The sequence below is a fragment of the Sceloporus occidentalis genome, unplaced genomic scaffold (genome assembly GCF_023333645.1).
Source record: "Sceloporus occidentalis isolate IW3139 unplaced genomic scaffold, rSceOcc1.0.p SCAF_180, whole genome shotgun sequence".
NCBI classification, from domain to species: Eukaryota; Metazoa; Chordata; class Lepidosauria; order Squamata; family Phrynosomatidae; genus Sceloporus; species Sceloporus occidentalis.
Genome location: NW_028317160.1, coordinates 98,735 through 115,439, shown reverse-complemented (window position 1 = coordinate 115,439; position 16,705 = coordinate 98,735). Strand labels below are relative to the sequence as shown.

General features: G+C 39.0%; 2 protein-coding genes across 4 annotated transcripts; one reads left to right on the top strand and one right to left on the bottom strand.

Annotated features, from left to right (window-relative positions):
- Nucleotides 1–2,108: 2,108 nt before the first annotated feature.
- LOC149278787 (cell division cycle protein 20 homolog B-like) lies at nucleotides 2,109–10,679 on the bottom strand. The gene is made up of 11 exons (XM_089501719.1): nucleotides 10,587–10,679; nucleotides 9,877–10,096; nucleotides 9,590–9,720; nucleotides 8,849–8,945; nucleotides 8,134–8,250; nucleotides 7,524–7,720; nucleotides 4,772–4,866; nucleotides 4,104–4,329; nucleotides 2,903–3,028; nucleotides 2,403–2,520; nucleotides 2,109–2,209 (listed from the first exon to the last, which is right to left on the bottom strand). The coding sequence occupies exons 1-11, from the start codon at nucleotides 10,677–10,679 to the stop codon at nucleotides 2,109–2,111; spliced, it is 1,521 nt and encodes a 506-aa protein (XP_089357845.1).
- Nucleotides 10,680–12,113: 1,434 nt separating this feature from the next.
- On the top strand, nucleotides 12,114–14,321 carry LOC149278786 (putative glutathione peroxidase 8-B). Of its 3 annotated transcripts, none has more exons than XM_089501738.1 (3): nucleotides 12,114–12,164; nucleotides 13,070–13,205; nucleotides 14,158–14,321. In XM_089501738.1, the coding sequence occupies exons 1-3, from the start codon at nucleotides 12,114–12,116 to the stop codon at nucleotides 14,319–14,321; spliced, it is 351 nt and encodes a 116-aa protein (XP_089357864.1). The 3 variants fall into 3 exon arrangements, with proteins under 3 accessions (XP_089357864.1, XP_089357863.1, XP_089357862.1); XM_089501737.1 differs by having other exon boundaries at nucleotides 12,944–13,205; XM_089501736.1 differs by having other exon boundaries at nucleotides 12,114–12,317; nucleotides 12,944–13,205.
- The last annotated feature ends 2,384 nt before the right edge of the window (nucleotides 14,322–16,705 follow it).

The window sequence follows — 16,705 nt, the reverse complement described above, 5'->3', positions numbered from 1 at the left end:
GCTGCTTTTAATGATGAAAATGCTTGGACTAGATGAAATAGAATATTAGAAAGCTTTTTGTTCATCTTGTTCATTTTCCTTGCTCCATAAATTTCACAAGTCTTGTATTTCTTCAGTTCATCTGATTTATTAACCAGCTATCTCCACATCCATCCATGATGAATTGATGATAATTCTCTGCCTGGGCCATTCCACAGCATAAAGAGGTCAATTGACTAAACTGCATTTGCACTCACAAGCTCATTCATTCACTCAACTAAAAGAGAGGGGGCACTAGTTAAAAAAGTAAGCGAAGAAACAGAACAGTGTCTATAAACTAAATTATAGCTAATGATTGCCCCTTTTAATGCCCCTCTCTCCATGTCCATTGGGGTAAATGGGTTAATCTAAAACCAAAATTAATTAATTAAAACACAAGGTCCTACCTACTTCCAAAAAAAACTATCCACTCTCTTGATTGAGTCCAATTAGCAATGCAAAATACAAACAGGTGTTTGTTCTATTTGGTGTCTTTTTGTATCCACTACCGATCAGGCCCTTTAAATGACATATGTGTGGCCGGCAGCTGACTATGTCATGCCACACGTTACACTTTTACACTCTCGCAGTGTGTGGCCATGTGTATTGAGCATGTGGCGCAGCAGCGAGGGTAATGCGGCACTGTCAGCCTTTTCAGGCATTTCAGGCCACCTTCAACCCCCTTTCAACCCTTCAGCCCACCTTCACTCATCAGCCTTGGCTCAGACTTAGTCCATGCCCTGTCATGGTTATCTTGCCCACTTATAAAATGAACAACATTCATCTTAATCCTTAGATACCTTCATATCATACAAATAATTCCAAAATAGATAATCAGGGCAACATATTGTGTCCACGCTATAATGAACTAATGATTAGGTATTTGCTCTAAAAATTTCAAATTACTAATAGGCAAGTATGCTGCTCACCAATAATAACTTTTCCTGTCAATATTAAAGCAATTGCCCATAAGTTTTCATAAAGAAAACTTCAATGAAAGTTTGTTGCCACTTTGTACAGATACATCGATATAACAAGGCCATGAAATATAGTTTCTCTTTACTTGTTCATTAACGTTGATCTATGAGGAAAGTGATTCACAAATTAGTACTGGAAAAATTAAAAAGGAACAATAATTATAACAATATTTTAGATACTTTCTCAAAGAACGCCACACATTCTTCCTTTCTGTCAATAATTTAGTTTATTTTATTATATTTAAATTATATTATAAACTTGTACAAGTAGTAGAGGTTAATACATTGAGGGAATTTAAACATGCATGGGATAAGCAAATGAGTTACCTGAACATAAAACAAGATTAAGTAATGTTTGATGAGGTATTACAGCAATAAGAAGTTTGTGTTTTGCCATGGGCTGCAAACACCAATAATGAACAAAGCAAACTCACTTTGGATTTCTTGGTCACCTGAGTGTAAGTGCAAGGACTGGGGGATATTTTGGTGGTCTGCCTAAAGCCCCTATTAATCTGGCTTCATATAAGTGAATGAAACATTAATAGTACACATGTATTTAATATATAGGCCAAAGAGTAGTGCAAAGTGACACCCCCACCAGGACCAATCTCGTTTCAGTAGCCCTCAAAGAAAAAACTACGTGTCCAACTGGGATACCATCTACTATATTAATAATACACAAGGACATGGTGGACCTCATTGAGGGTCATTGGCTGATATAATTTAAAAAAAATATTATTATTATTATCTTTTATTTATATAGCGCCAACAATTTACACAGCGCTTAATACAATACAGATATTCAAGGGGTATGACAAGACGAGAATTGACCGACTGAGACAAACCGATACATTAGGTGGAGAGAGCCCGGCTCGCAAGCTTACAATCTGATACTGAAACCTTTATGGGATTCTTGGAATGAGCTTAAATCTTCATTCAGTTATATTTTCAAAATACAGAATGGCAAAGTTTAGTGCTATTCATCACAGCAAGTAGCTAAAACAATAGATGTTGCATCTCTAAGACGCACTGAAATCTCCCACAGGGCATGTTCTTATGTGGCCAAACGGGAAGCTTATGCTTGCATCTTCCAATGAATCTCTTGAATTTCATTCACTGGTATTTCCATATGTAAGATGTCCCATTTGCTGCTGCAGAAAAAATCTTCTTCTGGTCTGGACCTAACGCAAGGTGAAGGACTCTGCCTCTGTGGCCTGCGAACGCACAATATTTTATTACATACTGATTTTGCTTCTGGCACCAACTGACAATCCCAGATACCCGGAATTGTAATGACTAAAGATACCAATAGTGTTGCAAAAGACAAACAGAGAGACCATACAAAATATACAAGATGAAATATTCTCTTACTGTTCTACATGTGAGATATTATATTGTTTTACTTACCATAAAAGTCAGTTACTTTTGAGAAACATGGATATTTCCATATAGTCATTTGATTTTTGTGGGGTCCATGGCCAGTCACCAGTTCTTTTGTCTCAGGCAACCAGAGGATGGAGCAAATCTGGAAAGGAAAGAATGAATTTCTCTTGAATAAACATTACACAAAAAGACAGAGTAAACTACTTGGAATAATATGCATCACTTGGTTTTCTGTGTTGGAACTGATACACCGGTTACCAGAAATACATTTGTAAAAAGTAATTCAGTAAAGTTGCAGGGCTTTTGGATGCCCCTTCCCACCTGAGAACTCTACATTAGCTGCTGGATTGCATCACTGTGTCCATGAGAAGAACCCAGCATCTCAGACAAGCCGTGATATCCCTCTCACTTGTTTAAAGTACCCACACCATTTAAATATTGTGTAAGAGACAGGCTTCAAATACTCTTTAGACACCTTACTTCATTGTCATGGACTGGTATTTCTAGAACACTGCATTATTTACCTGTGAGTTTGTGTTTGCCGAGTGGATATTTTTCCCAGTGCTTATGTCCCAGATACGTATATGTCCATCTGTCATACCTCCTCCTACGCCAATTATCTCCGACAGCCAAGGACACCAGCTCATTGCCTGACGATGAATCAAAAGGTGTTGGACATTAGTCAATTACTGCAATAGGTTAATACAACCATATTCATTTGAACACTAATGATAGTGGTTACATAGTTAAAGATGCAGTTAAAGGCCAAAATGTAGAGGTACCTATGTATGTTGTATTTTATTTTCATACTTATTGGACCCATATAGAAAGTATTTTAACTTTCATTCTGAGAACAGAATATGAGGAATTGTCTCTGAAATCATATTCCATTTTAATCTTAAACTAAATGCACACAAACTTTTCCCCAAATCGCTATTTGTGCAAGATGCACTTTGTATTTATAATTCTAATAGTTATTTAAATGCAAAAATGTTAAATGTTACACGTGACATGTAAGATGTAGAGCTACATGCATGGTATTCTGGACATTTTTAAGGAACAATTATATGTAAAAGAACTCAATCTAAAGCTGTCACAACTGAAACTAACAGAATGTTCCAGGTTATTGATCTCTGTAGAATTCTAACACAAGGTACACTTTATTATCTCTGGTCTGATTACTCATTTGTTAGATGCACTGTTCCGGTGTCAATAACATTGTCTCCAAATATCCAAGTTGATGGGGGTCTTCCTGAAATAATGTTGCCTTTTTCTGTAGCATGAACAATTGGCCATTAAATCAATTTCTTGTGCTATTTTTTACATCAACTAGCCAAATGCTACTGAAACATGTAACTTCTTCAAGATTTTTAATGGCTTCACATTCCAGAACCTTGCTTAAACATGTTCTACCAGACCCTATACAACCATAAAGAGGTTCATGGCACGTCAGAGCCACCTGTATGAAGGTTATAAGTCAATAACTCACTAGCAGCTATTGTTTTTATGATGTATTCTGAATCCTGTGCTTTGCATTTAGTTAATACTTTTTATAGAATGAATTCTGTTTCAGGCATCATTCATCTATAGCATTATCAACAGCAAAGGATCTATTTGTGACTACCACAAATTCATGCTATATATTCATATAGCACATGCTTACTCTCAATAGAAAGGTTTAAATATATGCAGTTGAGTTGCAATACCAAGTGCGGGCCGTCTCACCTTGACAGCTGTTGTGTGCCCCATGTTCTGTAATGGTGCGTTAAGCCTTGTGGTTCCTGGATCATTGGGCCAGATATTCAGTTGGCCATCACTTGAACCACTAGCTAAATTTTTTCCAGATGGGGACCATTTTAGACTACAAATGCTTTGCTTGTGAGTTACAGTCCCAACATGGTGCTGTGCCATTCGTACATCATGATGATGTATATGTCCAAGTCGAGAACCACTTAATTGAAAGAGAAAAAGGTATTTTATTAATAACATAAACATCAGTGATCTGTGAGTATTATAAATCTCATGCATTTATAAAGCTACAGCTTTATTTGGCAACAAAGCCTATCTCTCCTTCTTGATTTATTTTATTGGTTTTTTTTTTGTTTTTTTTATTTTAGCTGTGTCTAACCATACCACCATATCATCATTTTTTACTTGAATTTTCCATAACGTGAATGTGATATTCTATATTATCTGGTAATGGTGTCTTGTCTTCTTGCCTGTGGTTTGCAATTCAGTAAATGAGATTGCAATGTTGTCTACAAACTCAAATGAGTAATGACTTTGCCCTGTTTTACACACTTGTATATAGTTAGTTCTTTGACATATTTGTCTTACTATACCTAACCATCGTCAGCTCTATGTTGTGATATAGTTGTGCCACTTCTTCTCACCTGCTAAGAATGTGTTGATTCCAGCTCAGTGCTCCAACTACTGACATATGGCCAAGCATGTTCCTGAGTCTCTTTTGCGTCTCAATGTCCCACAGCTTAAAAAAAAAAAAAAAATACTGATTAATTGGTAGGTGGTTGATCAAGTATTATCTTAGCATCATATATTTCCCAGGGCTCTTTTCAGTAACTCTTAAATTTACCAAGTGCAAAATGAAGAGGTAGCATGCAATAGCCCTTGAGAGCCACTAGTGGGAGTGCTCAATGAATTTACCATCCTGCAGAGGAGCTACAGCCTCTTCTGCTGAGGCTTGCACCTAATGCTGGAATTCATTTTACAGTAGGGTGACCAGATTGTCCCTGTTTTTAGCCCAAAATATGTAGCTAAAAGTCACATATTTTAAACATAACATGATATTTTTCCTTTAATGGTTTAAGTTGATTAAAACATATATATATATATATATATATATATATACCGTATTGGCTCGAATATAGGCCGCACTTTTTTCCCCCAGTTTAAGTGTTTAAAGTGGGGGTGCGGCCTATATTCGGGGTCTAGCGCCGGACGCCCGGGCAGGCAGCGGGGTTAGGATACAGATCCCCCTCAGCGGTGCAGGGGACCTGCATCCTACTCCCCGATACGCTCAGACAGCCTCCCCTGCCAGCACTTTCCACAGGGGTGGGTTCCGGCACGGGAGGTTGTCTAAGCGCATTGTGCGGACGGTCACCGGCTGCGGAGGTTGTTTACCCGCATCGCCGCAGCCGGTGACCGTCCGCACGATGGGTTTTACCTCTGCCCCCAAGACTTACCAGGTGTCTTGCGGGACCAGCGGGGGACATCTACACAATACGCGTATACAACTTCCGGTGCCGGCACATCCGCTGAGAGGGGGGGAGGAGGAGGAGGACAGTGGCAGCATATCTCGGGGGGGGGACAGTGGCAGCATATCTCGGAGGGGGAGACAGAGTGGCAGCATATCTCGGAGGGGGAGACAGAGTGGCAGCATGTTTTTTTGGTGCTTTTTTAAAGAAAAAAACTTTTTCTTTAAAAAAGCAGCAAACTTTTAGGGTGCGGCCTATATACGGGGGCGGCCTATATCCGAGCCAATACGGTATATATATATATATATATATATATATATATATATATATACGTATTTGCTCGATTATAAGACGAGGTTTTTTTCAGAGCAAATGCTCTGAAAAATACCCCTCGTCTTATAATCGGGGTCGTCTTATAATCAGACCTCAAAGTCTGACTATGAGACGACTAAGACTCCTGTCTAAACTCCTCCTGTCTAAACCCCCCCCCCCCGCCCCACTTACCGGTACTTCAGAGTTCCCGGTGTGCAGCTGGGGCAGCGGCACGGGGAACTCTGATCTCTGACAGCCGGGGAATGTCTGCGCGATGCACGCAGACAACCCCCGCTGCTAGCCACGCCTCCTTCCGGCTGCAGCGTGAGTCTACACGCTGCCCCAGCTACATGACAGGAGACTCAAAAGTACCGGTAAGTGGGGCGGGGGGGGAGTGTTAAATGGGGGGCATAAGGCATTTCTGGAGGCAGGGTGCTCTGTGAAATGCCTTTTAACCCCCTTAACGCCACTCTGCCTCCAGAAATGCCTTTTTAACCCTCTATACGCCACTCTGCCTCCTGAAATGCCTTAAACCTCCCTATATGCCACTCTTCCCCATAATATGCCTTTTAACCCTCTAAGTGCCAGAGTGGCATATAGGGTTAAAAGGCATATCATGGGGCACAGTGGCATATAGGGTTAAAAGGCATATCATGGGGCACAGTGGCATATAGGGGGTATAAGGCATTTCTGGGGCAGATGTGCATAACTGGGGGGCAGGTTGGAAAATAGAAGGAAATAAAACCAAAATATTTTTCTCAATCATAGCTTTTATTAAAAAAATAGTTTAAATGAATTAACATTTACTGGTAAAACTTTTTTCCTATAGGGTCGTCTTATATTCAGGCTTTTTCTTTTTTCCTAAATTAATATTAAGATTTGGGGGGTCGTCTTATAATCAGGGTCGTCTTATAATCGAGCAAATACGGTATATATGTGCCTCCACAAAAAATAGTTTAGTAACTTTGTATTTAAGCACAATGGCTTCCCATTGTTAGGATTATGTTAATTAATAGGACAGGGCTATTCTGATGTTATATAAAAAAAACAATAACTGGTCAGATAATTTTACAGTTTTTTTTTCAATAGGTTATAGAATGTATAGTTAAAGAAAGAGTCCAATATATAATTTTAATAATCGATTTTGTAAGGAAAGATTATTATGAGTTTCATGAGATTCTAAATATGCTTAGTAATGCTTTCTTGATTATATTTATCAATAAAGAATATTTCTAAACATGTGATATATGTGCTCAATTTCAAATGTGAACAAAAGATTAAAAAAAATTGTTTTCTCTCCCTATGTACATGCGCCACATCTTCTGATTATATTAATTATATTTATAGCAGTTTCCAGAAAAGCAATGGCTGAAAATGTAAAAAATACAGAATTTCTTAATTGTTGGGACCAGGGATAGCTGTTAAGCAGAAGGTCTTCAGATCCTATGATACCTAGCTGGGAATGGCACTCTAGTTATGGTAACCTTGGTGATTACACCTAAACATGTACCCAAAGCTAAGTATAGTGAGTGTGGCCTGCATTTTCCTTGCTTGATGACAAGTAGTAGAGCATTTTAATCATTAATCATATTTTTTAACCAAATGTTTTAAAATGTACCTGAACCTCTCCATTGCTTGTACCAACTGCCAGACAGGCCCCGCAGTCTATCCATGATACAGATGAAATGTAAGTGGATGAGGAAGGCAAACGTATTGTCTGTGTTACAGAGTTGCTTTCGCCACTCCAGATATGCACCACTGATCTTAACCCAATAGCCACAAGATTCTCAGAATTCCAATCCAGCAGGTTTAAATCTGTAAATAAATGTATAGATACTCTTAGAATTGGTTTAATTAGTGTAATTCTTTCAGTTCTTGCAATTGTAGAATTAATAGGAGGGTCTAATATTAGTGTGGAATGGTCACTGGTTCTAGTATGGAAGAACACTTGCATACACACTATCTGTCTAACATAGGTTGATCAGACTTTTAAATGGAAACAATGAATATTGTTAATAAAACATGCTTTGATATATACTTACTCAAAATGTATTTTATGAATATGCATGTGTTGCCATTTTGAGTGCTTCATCATTTACAGAGCTTCATACTGTCTCCTTTCCCCCAGTGAGAAGCCCCCTGCTCCCTCCTTACAACCTGGAGAAACCCCCCAGAATGAATTGTCAAATTCATAATGAATTAAGTTAATTTCCGAACCAAAAACTTACAATAATCATTATGCAGACCCGTAAGGTGCAGTTTAACTTCTGGCTGCAAGCTGTCATAAGAACATGGTGTAGCTTCTTTAGGAGAAAGTATCTTCTTCTTCTTGGCTTGATGGCAACCTTAACATAAAATTATAAAAGCTGAACTTGCAATTGTGTCTCAATAGTTTTACAGTACAGAAAATAAATAAACATGAGGTAAACGGTAATATCATGCATAAGCTTTGTATAAGCGCATGTATAAGCAGATTGAAGATCATACGTTGCTGTGTGATGCTCATTCCTACACTCACCAGGTGCTTTTCTCTGCCCTAATCTTGCTCCGAGTTAAGTCACTTTTGGTTTCAGTGGTGAGAGATTTTTACCAGAGATGAACACTTTTCAGACTGACATCACTGCTAGCGCATGTTTCATTCAACACAGTTGATGAATGGCCTATTTTTCTATATCTACTCAAAAAGCATTCCCTGCTTATAGTACAACTGCCCACATTTTTATAAGAATGGACACTGAAATCCACATAATGGTAGTTGGGTGCTAAAGAACATTTAAAGCTGTTGTGGAAAGTACACCAGCTGGACACCAGCGTTCCTCACAAGGTTTGCGGAAAGCATTGGTGCCTATAATATGTTTACTGAACCATCATCAAAGAAACTTGTCGCTGTCTATTATTGGAGGAAAGATGAACAAAGAGAGTTGGGGGCATCATAACACTTACCTCCCCATTTACAGGCTTCCTGTTTACAAATCTGTATACTGCTGTCCTGGCGGTTATTGGAGCCGTATTTTGGTTCCTCCAAAGCTCCCAGGAATCTCTGTATAAAAGCAATTATTTGGATTGTTCAAATAAAGCACTACACCCTGATCATGTCAACCATGTTTTGGAGGGGGCATCCATAGTGTCCCATCATGTTGTGGATTTCCATACCTGCATTATTCTTAATCCTCCTGGGGGTCTATTTGGTTTGTTTACTAAACTGGTTTGGTTACTGAACTAGATGGAATAAACTCGACTTTAGTCACAGTCTGAAGATGGATTGCTCTGGAAATTCACTTTTAGCTATGGTGCTTTGGCATTGCTTTGGCCCCTGGGATCCAGCTGAATTTGGGGATACAGAAGCAGCTTACAATGAATTATACATTGATGTTGTTGAAGTCCAATGAGCTTTGCAATGGCTTCTCTGTAAACAAGTGGATCCTTTGATGCTGAAATCTGTCTCTAGCTAGTTATGTGGCTAGGATTTGTACTTTTGTGTGATATATTTTATATCGGCATATTAAAAAAATAAATGTTATTTACAAAGTATTTTTCCAGAGATATTAATGTAAGATTTAGGGCTGAGAGCACTGTGCCTACCTAGCAAGCATTATGGCATGCTAGAAAAGAAAAAAAAATTACAGCTTCAGACTACAGTTCCAATATTTTCTTTATTTTGTGTAATTTTACATTTACGCATACCTGGTGGAGTAGGAATTTCTTTGTGTTCTGTGATTTTCTTACAGGTTTTTGTTTAAGGTTCTGAGCAGCTGACTCTTCTCTTCTGGGTGATTTAAGGTCAGGACTGCGTAAAGTGGTAGTTTCTGTGAAATCTGAAATATATTCATATATCGTGTTGTGGAAACGTTCTAAAATATTAATATATTATATATATTAACTATATTAAATACATTTGGTACTGCTGAAAGCTTTAGCATATAAAGTAACAGCCCACTTAATTGGTCTCTGTTACACTGGAATGTACTTACATGGAAATAGGACCTTCTTCTCTGGGCTCCAGACGCTGTCATCATAGTGAGAAGATGAGCCTTTGTGAGTCTTAATGGGTGATGCACATTCCAGATCTTGTGCATGATTGTGCTGCCACCTAGTGGAGATTGGGCTACTTGCAACAGGAATCCGATTTTCACGCCTTCTCATAATGCTGTTTTTGAACCTTGAATATGATATCCTTCCTATGTCTGGAGTCTAATGAAAAACATGTAAACTCACATTACGATAACGTTAAAAATAATATTTTAAATAATTTCAATTAAGGAGCAGCTGGCTTACAAAATGTTAATGACATCAACCCACCGCCTACTCTTTTCAAGTCCACCACTACATAGAAGTTGTCTGATAAAGGTTGGGAACTTAGTATTTGTTGAGAGGATGCTATACTTGTATTAGTATTATTTGCATTGAGTTAATCTATGACCTGAGTTGAGTTCAGATGAAACATTTCGTATCACTAGATTAATTGTTATTCTTTGTGCAGGAGAAGTTGGCCCTTTATAATGAATAGCTAATGCAGTGAAATTAAATCTGGCCTTGTTCACAACTAATTTATTATTTATTTCGTTTATTACTCATCTAGGTAAATAAGGGTCCAAATTAAATAGTAATGTATAAAAATGGTATCAGGAGTGTAACAATCATGGTCACAACTGGGACGTGGCCCCCAGACTCTAGGTAATACCGCAGCTAGCAGTACCAAGAGTGTCGAGATCATTGGATCAGGTGATCTCTCAAACTCTCTTCCTGGAAGTGACATCACATCCACTTTCTGCATGCTGAATCAGTCTGCAAGCAGCAGCCGCAACATGGCACAGGAAAGCTCCTTGGGGCACTGAAAAGGTGCTTAGGGACAAGAAATGCACACTTGGGGGACTCGACAAGCTCTTTGGGGACAAAGGTGGCACATGCAAGCTGTTTGGGCAAAACAGACAAGTTATTTGGGGCAAAGATGGCACATGCAAGCTGTTTGGGCAAACAGACAAGCTGTTTGGGGCAAAGATGGTACACATTGTCTAGGGACAAAGATGCCAATGTGTTCCACAAGCAGTGTTGCTTGTTGTGCTACAGAATCTGCTGGCTCTCTATAAATAAATGTAATGCAATCTAACGTGGTATATAAATGTGCCAAGCAGCCGGATGTGCGTTTGGGGATTTCTACCTGTGTGGTTACTGTGGTCAGTGAGTTGATAAGGAACTCATATATTGCAGCGTATGTCTACTGAGCCGCTTATTAAACTATGTTTATAGCGATGTATAAAATATGCACAGAACTTTTACTACTATTAAGGTAGTGCTCAGAAATGATATATCTTTTTAACTCTACTTTTAACAAAAAGATTTGGACGTAGCTGAATTATCCACATATACTGTTACTGTGTAAGCGAGAATTACCACCACTGGTCTCTCATTACCTAGAATGCTGTTTTCAAAATTTGCCAGGAGGAATAATACAAAATTATATTTTTTAATCAGTTTTCTTTTTTTTTTCTGAAAGCCCATCACTCAAAAACTCCAGAAATGATCTCATCAGCCAGCCATCTCTATGGCGCATTGGCTGATGCAATATTACAAGAAATAGCTATTACTATATTACAATAAAATCATACCATTGCTCAAAAAAATTGCTTAAAATAACATTATTATTCATTATTAATATTAATAATATTATAAAAAAATAAAAGGGTACGGAGAGCTTACAACCTTGACAATGAAACATAAAATGTGCACACCTCAAGAACATTATGCATGGACGCTACAATATTCCCGGTAGTCGCGCAAGTGTCACGGCACAGTCTAATGGCACGACTTTTACCAACAAGCGTTAAAAACCCAGCCAAAGATGACAGTTTTCCAGAAGTTTGGGATTCTCCTGATAACTTGGCATTTATTGCTGTATTACTTTCTCCAGGTTCTCCGCACGCCTGATCGACAGTCCTGTCTGCAGATTGCAAGCTCTTGAACAATGTTTGAAAATGCCATCCAAACAAGGTTGTAGAGTCGGGGGGGGATATTATTTCACCGTCTGTCTGCGTGCCTATTGTATTTTATGACTCTGTCCCTAGAAGCAAACTACAATCAAGACTCTTCCTATTCTCCTCTCAGGCCCTGGGCAGCCCCGAGCGTTCGTCTGGTTTCCAGTTACAAATTCTCAGCTCCTCCCGACTCACATTCCAGGGACCTGCTGAAACCTCCTTCCAAAACCTCCAACATGGAGACTCTGCCTCCATTCCCCTTAAAAAGTTCTTCTCCCAAAGCTAAAGTCTTTATCGTTTTCTTTTCTATGGTCTTCTGCACAGCCATTCTCTGCGTCGCCCAGCTGAAGTTTTTTAAGCCAAAAGTAAAAGATTTTTACTCTTACGAAGTGAAGGATGCCACGGGGAGAACCGTTTCTTTGGGGAAATACAGAGGAAAAGTAAGTAAATGTCTCCTGGGTATAATGGGTGATAATCTAGATTATTAGTATGATTATTCATTATTGTTATTTACTGTTTTATATAGCGCCATCATATTCCGCAGCGCTGGCTGCTTGTCCCAAATATATACCATATATACAATAAATCGGTAGCCATGTATATAACAATCCATACATTGATTTGTATCATCGCTTACTTCTATAGCACTGACATATTCCACAGCCCTGTACTGCGGGTTTATACATACATGTATGATCAGTAATTACTGCAAACTCCGCTCTTATTAACGCTATTCGTAAACTTTAGTCGTGACCCTTTCGTATTGAAAAGGAAGGTCCTTTGATTTTGTGGTTAACCCTTTAAGTGCCAGGATATTGAATCGCCATTAAAAGGTCCTTACACGCTGATCATTTTGGCTCTCCAGGGGTTAATGGATATTATTACGCACACAATGCAAAATCAACATATCGTAGCCTGCAGATTTACAGAATACAAAGTGTCGGCTTGTGTGAAAGGACATTTTTAGTTACAAAGGGATATTGTTTTTCCAACAGTTATTGCATTTGGGGCGGAAAAAAAGGATCTTGCCATTGAGTGTTTTTTTTTCTGTTTTTGTGCCTTGCAGGCGTCTCTCGTTGTAAACGTGGCTAGCTCCTGCCAGTCCACAGATGCAAACTACAAAGCTCTGCAGGAATTACACAGAGAGTTTGGCCCGTCCCATTTCAGCGTCCTGGCCTTCCCCTGCAATCAGTTCGGAGATTCTGAACCCGGCCAAAATCAGGAAATTCTAACGTTCGCTAAAGGGAACCACGGAGTCACCTTCCCCATATTCAGCAAGATCAAGATTCTAGGTTCTGAAGCGGAGCCCGCGTTCAGATTTCTTGTTGGTAAGAGATCTTCTTGTATTACGGCCAAAGCTATTATATTCTGTATCATATATATAATATTATGGCAATAATAAATAAATAATAAATGAGTAACACTTCAGATACTCTGGTTAGTAGCTGGTTAGTAGCTGGTTAGTAGCGCTTGTGGAAACTGAGTTGGCATTGCAAAAAAAGATGCTCCAACTACTAGCTAACACTTGGAAATGATGTAATGAATCTAAATGATGTAATAAAGTAAATAATCCCCCCTTATGATCTTAATCAATTCACCTTACTGTAACTGCATATAAATGTAACAGGTCAGCCGACACTTTCAGTGTACTGGTTACAGACAGCAGGAATTTGCCAAACCCCCCCCATCCGCGGACCTCATCCTAACACGATTACTGCATAACAGCAATGCATGTTTGCGCATGTTCACCGCATACTTTGCAAATGCAGGGGTCATGCCCCAAGAGAAGTGCAAAAAAAATCCTATGCACAAAAAACGCGTTATGTGTGTACCAAAAGGTTTTTGTAACATATGCAAACTAGGCAGACATTATTATTTATTGTTTTATATAGCGCCAACATATTCCGCAGCGATGTACAATAGAGTGTTGTGCAACAATATTTGCAAAGGCTAGAAAAAGTCCTTTTTGGTGAAAATAAGAAGCTACGTCCATTTTTTTTTTTTCTGGCATCGCTGGAGCTTGGGTTTGATCAGGTTATATTGTGTGGCCATTTAAAAATTGTTAACACAATATATAGATATATAGGTACAGCCTTCCAGCAGAAGTGGTAGGGGTAATATAGTGAGGGCGTTTACACATGCATGGGACAGAAGACATGATGTATAGCAGACCTCAACGGTCTCCATCTGCCGCCAAATGTGGAGATGTTACTACAGATGTGTTTTTGCTTTGGTTTTGTGGTTTTTGAAATACACGACAAATTATTTGTGCATTTTTAGATTCAACAAAAAAAGAGCCGAGGTGGAACTTTTGGAAATACCTGGTTAACCCACAAGGCCAAGTAGTTAAGTTCTGGAGACGCGACGAACCCTTCGAAAGCATCAGACAAGAAGTGGCAGCTATAGTGCGAGAAATCATTTTAAAGAAGAAAGAAGATCTATGAACCGACCTGCATCCACATCGGAAGGAGCGTTTACTGTCTGAGATGGTGTTCGTCTCGAGAAGAGGGTTCTTTATCCTTGTTGTACTTTTTGTTTTTTAAAGAATACCCAATTCTATAGAACCCTGGCTTACAGATTTCTGTTCTGACCTGAGAAGGCACGTCCATCGGACCAACTTCAACTCAAGTGACGCGACCAACGATAGCCAACAAAATCTACGGAAAGAACGTCTGGAAAGGGGACATGAATGGATTTTCCAATAAAAAAGTTTTTTCCAAATTGATTGATTTATGGTTAATATGTTGCTTTAAAGGATCTCAGATGAGATGTTGGCTTCTATGAATTTTAGTTACATAGGGATGGCTATAAATTTAGGCATCGTCCGTAAGCGGGGGGGGGGGGGGCGGTTAACATGTATTCCCTTTTATCTGTGTGATTAGAAGACGGGTGTTATTGCCCCTAAAGAGCGGGTGAAGCAATGCTGGACGGGCTCCTGGTGAGTGCCCCGTTATAAGGAAATTCAGAGCAGCAGATCGTATGCTCCATTACACGTTCCCAGACAGATATATATATATAATGTATTTAACGTAAAGTGTGCTTTTTTGTTTTCCGATTGGCTCATCTCAGGATTCAAACGTTAATGGACTGCAGGTTTGCTGTTTGTTTTGTGCAATAAAAATAATCCCTTCTTGTTGTCTATACTTTTAGGGAAAGTCTATGATTTAACCCAAACCTTGAGATGATATCGCCAAGTAAAACCTAATGAAGTAAATGGGTGATCAAGTAGAGAGACTGTGATCCTACGGGTTTCAAGAAGGGTTTTTAAAGGTCCTGTTACAGTTGAGATTTTGTTAAAAGGGACAGAACTTTTTGGCTGCGCATGTAAGCCTGTTCAGCATGGACACGTGCCAAGAGCATTCAGCCCCATTAGTGCCATTAGGGTAGACTATAGTGAATACACATGCGCAGAAGGAGAAGTACAGCCTGGTTGAGTGAATCAGTTGTGTTTCTACCTGCTTCTCTATCAGACGCAAACAATATTTGCATTACTGGCCCTTTAATATATGAAGGAATTATGTGAAAACTATTAGATCGGCTTTTCCCAACAGGCAACAAAAATATAATTATTATGTCCACATTAAAAGTATATATATATATCCTCATTAAGTATATGTAAATATCATAATAAAAATACACAAAATAAATGTGCTCTTTGCACTAATCTGTGTGGCCATCTTCAGTCAGTTCGGATGACCTCTCATGTATTAACCAATTACTCTATAATAATTGTCATGTTCTTCAATTATGCCAGAACATTTTGAGGAATCTAATGAGATTCTGTCATTATGGAACTCTGCACAAAGTGTAAACATGTTGGATAGGCTTGAGATATAATTGTGAAGCAGAGTTCACTAATTTGAGTCGTGCTCCAGGAAAGCTATAATTATAAATAAATGACAATCTTGATGTTTGAGAGTCACGCAGATCTTATAGCGATAATCATTTCCAAGCCCATGGACAGCGGCTAATAAAAGGTCTGTGAATTTCCTACTAAGACTATGGAGTTACAAATGCAGTTTGTTACATTTATGTAATAATTTCTGATGTAAAATTAGACGAAATTGCAAAAATGAGCGTGATCTACTTTTCTTTAAGTATTTTCTTGGTAATTGTGTCTGGTCTGATGTAAAAGTAGGTCTGGTGTCTGAATGGGTGACAGACACAGTGTCTACACTCTGAATGTGTCGGGGGGACAGAGGGACCTCCTGCCTGGGTGCTGGTTGGTCGGTGACCGGTCCTGGATCTATATGCTATACGGAAAATGAGATGTATAGAATTGAGAGAGATGGACACCCAATCAGGGATGTAGCCCACTCTGCATACCTAGGAACTTTCTAAATGAGCTGAGCCTGAAATATTAACCCTTTAATAACTTGTTGTGACGATTCTATGTAGTTACTTGCCAAGTGTTTTACCCAAATGGCTCTAATACCTGTCCTCATGGAAACCTTGACTTTTCATTATTTAAAGATACACTTAACTGAATCACCTGCATTCAAGGAGTGATATCAGCCATACCATACCAGTAGCAAAAGCATCAATTGGAAGTCTTAGATATCATCCCAGCAGTGCACAACCAAGGATTCAGTGGCAGACTGGGTGGCCCTGGGAATCTGCCCCTTCACCCCGAGATTGGGGCAAAAACCCGGAGAGTTTGCAGGTGGTGGGGATCTGCAAATACTGCGCTTTATGCCATAGTTTCAGAAAATTCAGATGCACTAAACTGTCAATGCGAAAAGTCTTTCAAAACTTTCATAAGGGATTTGCCTACAGCTACTCCAGCACTGGGAATTGTCATATAATGTACTTATTTGAAATGATTCCA

What these genes read in the sequence shown, in the direction of transcription:
- LOC149278787 (XM_089501719.1), bottom strand. Translation starts at nt 10,679, where the DNA reads ATGCAGAAAGTGGATGTGATGTCACTTCCAGGAAGAGAGTTTGAGAGA. An exon ending in GAAGAAGGTCCTATTTCCAT is followed by an intron (nt 9,721 to 9,876) that starts GTAAGTACATTC and finishes AATATATTTCAG; the next exon opens with ATTTCACAGAAACTACCACT. An exon ending in AATCAACACATTCTTAGCAG is followed by an intron (nt 4,330 to 4,771) that starts GTGAGAAGAAGT and finishes CTTTCAATTAAG; the next exon opens with TGGTTCTCGACTTGGACATA.
- LOC149278786 (XM_089501736.1), top strand. Translation starts at nt 12,114, where the DNA reads ATGGAGACTCTGCCTCCATTCCCCTTAAAAAGTTCTTCTCCCAAAGCT. An exon ending in TGGGGAAATACAGAGGAAAA is followed by an intron (nt 12,318 to 12,943) that starts GTAAGTAAATGT and finishes TGTGCCTTGCAG; the next exon opens with GCGTCTCTCGTTGTAAACGT. An exon ending in CGCGTTCAGATTTCTTGTTG is followed by an intron (nt 13,206 to 14,157) that starts GTAAGAGATCTT and finishes GTGCATTTTTAG; the next exon opens with ATTCAACAAAAAAAGAGCCG.